This window comes from Etheostoma cragini, chromosome 7 (genome assembly GCF_013103735.1).
Source record: "Etheostoma cragini isolate CJK2018 chromosome 7, CSU_Ecrag_1.0, whole genome shotgun sequence".
Lineage (NCBI taxonomy): Eukaryota > Metazoa > Chordata > Actinopteri > Perciformes > Percidae > Etheostoma > Etheostoma cragini.
Genome location: NC_048413.1, coordinates 3,187,380 through 3,191,062, shown reverse-complemented (window position 1 = coordinate 3,191,062; position 3,683 = coordinate 3,187,380). Strand labels below are relative to the sequence as shown.

Genomic DNA, 3,683 nt, shown 5'->3' with positions numbered 1-3,683 from the left:
TTTGCCAACACAACATCAATAATTTCACTATCCCATTATACGTGATAATAGGCTGAGGACAGCTAACAGAAAAGACAACTGAACGGAAAAAAATGGCAACCAAGCACAGCCCAGCAGCCTAACTCTACGCCCAGCGCAAACACAATTACTGCTCCGAGGCATGCTCAATTTGACTATCATCACAGACGTGAGTGTGTGTGTGTGTTTGCGTGTGTGTGCGTACGTGTGAGTCAGCCTGCTGGCTTGACTGTCGGCTTTTTCTCTAAATAGGCGATGAGGAAGACAACAACAGCAAAGAGCCATGTCAAATCGATAATCCCTTAAATTCTTCAGAATAATGTGGAGTGAAATGTAAAAACAACAGGACATTTAGCCCTCCAGACGGCAACGGCAGGACCCCGGGATTACGTGTGTATCACTGTGTGTCTAATAAGAGGGGATAATGAAAATTTAGAGGTGACGTGGGGCCCTGCTGTCATGCGAAATATCAGCTTAATCCAGGTCCATTTGATGCTGTGTTGCTTCAGTCCACTCCTCTCTGCTCTTTTCTGTCTGGCAGTTATTAATGTGTTAAGCTATTAATGTGGCTCTTTCAAATAGAGGCACTGGGGGAATATTAACCTGATAATGAAGGTGTTGTTTGAAGGTATAGCAGATGCTTTCTCTTACTGTCATGGCTTAATAGTCGTGTAAACGTAATCAAAATCATGTACACAGCAGTCAGGCTTTCATGGAGACTGGGATAGGACTGAGCTTTGTAGTACATTCTGTATCTTTTGAGCTGAGTAGCCAGTCCTTTAACGTGTTTTTATGGCCACAGAGCCACCAAGGCAGCTGAGGACAGTTGGCCACAGACTTGGCAGGTGTTTAAAGTTTGAGCACATCATCCCTGGAAACACTGAGAGGAAGAAAATAAATTTAAAAAAAGAAAAGTTACGTTGTAACCGCTTCTGAATGTTTTATAGGGACCCCCGAGCCCGGAGGATAAGCGAGACTGACATTGGCATTGAGAGAGAGCAGGGGAGAGACTGAGTGCTTGAGATAGTCGGGAATTATGCAACACATTCAGATGTTTCTTATGATGTGAGGAGTGCATGGCGTTTATCTCAGCATACTGGAGATGTACTGTAGCACTCATTACATGCCCAATTCTAAGAAGCATCAACACAAGAACACTAGAAAGGAGGGGGGGCGCGGGGGGGGAACGCATCCACCCACAAGAAAAAGAGGGAAAAACATACAGCTCTAAGTCAGTCCCCATACCCCCATCTGTCTGTATATATCAACATCCTCCTACAGCCTTGCACTTCTTTACATGTTTTTCAATGGCGGATACTTGACTATTCTCTGAGCGCAGGATCACATATTTACAATTATATAGTCTGTTCTTATTCTTTCCGACTGAAATTATTCAAATCAAGCAACTGTTTTGTAGAGCATGCAGTGCCACTGAGGATTAAGGGATGCCTCTGAATATGATCATCTGTAATGGGTTTGTTTATATTGCTTCATGTTAATTCATCTTTCTTTCTAGTTTTTAATCATTTCAAAGTCAAAACAGGAACGCGGAAACTAATTAGTTACTACAAGTTTCTCTTTGTTGACTTTGCTGTATTGTGCTTGGCGTCCTGTTGACTGTGTCCTATTCATATACAGAATGTATGCATTAATGCTGCATGAATCCTTTGAGGCCCTGAGGTATTTTTGTACTTGTATAATATTGTGGAGTTAGTAAGTCATGTCTATGGCGATGACTTTTTCTATATTCTATACATGTTATTCAACACACAAAGTAATGAAGTATGAAGTAATTGCCCTTTGAATTTATTGTGAGGTGTCTTGTTGTGTTGATTAGTTTTGGGAACATCTATGAAAACCTTTGATTATTATTATTAAAATGGGAAATTCCTGTGTTAGAGCAGCAAAATCAGTCACAAAGCACACAATATAAATAAAACCTCAGTGGCCAAAAAAAGTTGTTGGAAATTCTACCGCCAATTTCTGTTAAAATATACTGTCCAACAACTGTCAACAAGCAGGTATTTCATACATCCGCATACAAAGACAAGACAAAGAAAGCGGAAGGTGAAGGACATCCGGTTGACTATCCGATGGCACCTGAACAATCCGGGAAATATAACGGCGTCGACATTGAGACTGCAGTTGCATGAACAGATTTGAAATGCTACTAGTCAACAGCTGATCCAAGCCCTCATGTATGAGCGTGTGCTGTGTTACCTGCGCAGCAGCAGTTTGGGGTGGTTCTTGCTCTCCAGGTTGCGGTCAATGAGGTCCGAGAGAAGGTGTTTGAGGACGTCGGTGGCGTACTCCAGCCGCCCCTGCAGGGCCGTCATGATAAGTGAGGCCACGTTGCCTCGGTCCCTCATGGAGAACGAGCGCTGCATTTCCAGTGTTCGGATGAAGGTGAGCAGGAACACCTTGTTGTTGATGAGCTGACCAAACAGCTTCAGGGCCTTCTCCACATTCTGCTGGCCGTTCCCCGACACCTGGACACAAGAGGGCGAGGGAGAACAATGCGTCAGTTAGTAGTGCTAATCCACTAAGCCACCACTAATTTCAATAAGAAATGCACAGTAAAAAAACTCTCCATAGTAATGAGCTGAATTTGTTTTGAAAAAAAAAAAAGGATTGTTGCTCTTTAACTTTCTTCTTGACTTTGTCTCACACACAATAAAGATTTCTTTTTCAAAGGCACCCCAACCCTCACTCATGTTTCACTCCTGGCAGACCCAAGTTCCCACTCAGGGTGAGTAACTGAGAAGATCTTAATCAATTATTGACCTGGATCTGTTTGAAAAAAGCAGTGTACAGCAGTTGGCTGCCATTTCACTTTCAAGTCAAATGTCAAATAACTTTCCAGAGTAAGACAACCCCAAGGTGACCAAACTCGCTTTAATTGGTTGAACGTTGCCGTTTTTCAAAACGTTTGGCTAGCTTATTTGAGTCATTTTGCTCACAAAATTCCCTAGGTTATGCAGAAATGAACATTTGACCTCCACCATACAGGGCTAGTCTGATTGGATACACCCCTACCCTTCTACCTAACCAGGCAACTTCTTCCTGGTTAATCCCAAACCTTTCTGAATAACACTAGCCTGGCAAAACCCTGAAGAACTTCCGGCAAATTTGAGATTTGGTTTGGTTGAAGGACTTTCCAATTGCGGCCAGAGGGATTTGAGCGGTGTCCATTGGTGACTCCCCTTTGGAAATGGGCTGTGAATGAACCTTCCCCAGAACCACTCCCATTTACAATTGAGAAGTGTCTGGTGTCAACCAGGCTGGCATAACACACAATCAACAAATAAAATGGTGGACCTCTATCACGATGAATCTCTTTATCCCTGATAGCTTCATCCTCTAGGCTACACTATGTGTTCCACATAAAATTAACTCATTTCCCAGCACCACAGTGGCCCCATGAAGAGGAGTGAAAAGTGTTAACCAGCCAGTTTTTCCCCAAGTAAGGAACCCACAGTCCTTCTTGAGGATTAGGAATTACTCAGTTCATTTCCCCTCATACTGCAGCCACTGGTGGATGAAATAGCCATGTGTTGGGACCCTGATTTCCATGATGGAGCTTGCATGTGAGGTGTGTGTGTGTGTGTGTGTGTGTGTGTGTGTGTGTGTGTGTGTGTGTGTGTGTGTGTGTGTGTGTGTGTGTG

At 43.3% G+C, this 3,683-nt stretch overlaps 1 protein-coding gene across 1 annotated transcript in view; it reads right to left on the bottom strand.

Moving 5' to 3' along the window:
• The window catches only part of plxna2 (plexin A2), a 207,933-nt gene that overhangs the window by 30,220 nt on the left and 174,030 nt on the right, over positions 1-3,683 (bottom strand). The window contains exon 22 of the mRNA XM_034875731.1: positions 2,239-2,507. Within this exon, the coding sequence (XP_034731622.1) occupies positions 2,239-2,507 (269 nt within the window). The remainder of the gene's footprint in view (positions 1-2,238; positions 2,508-3,683) is intronic.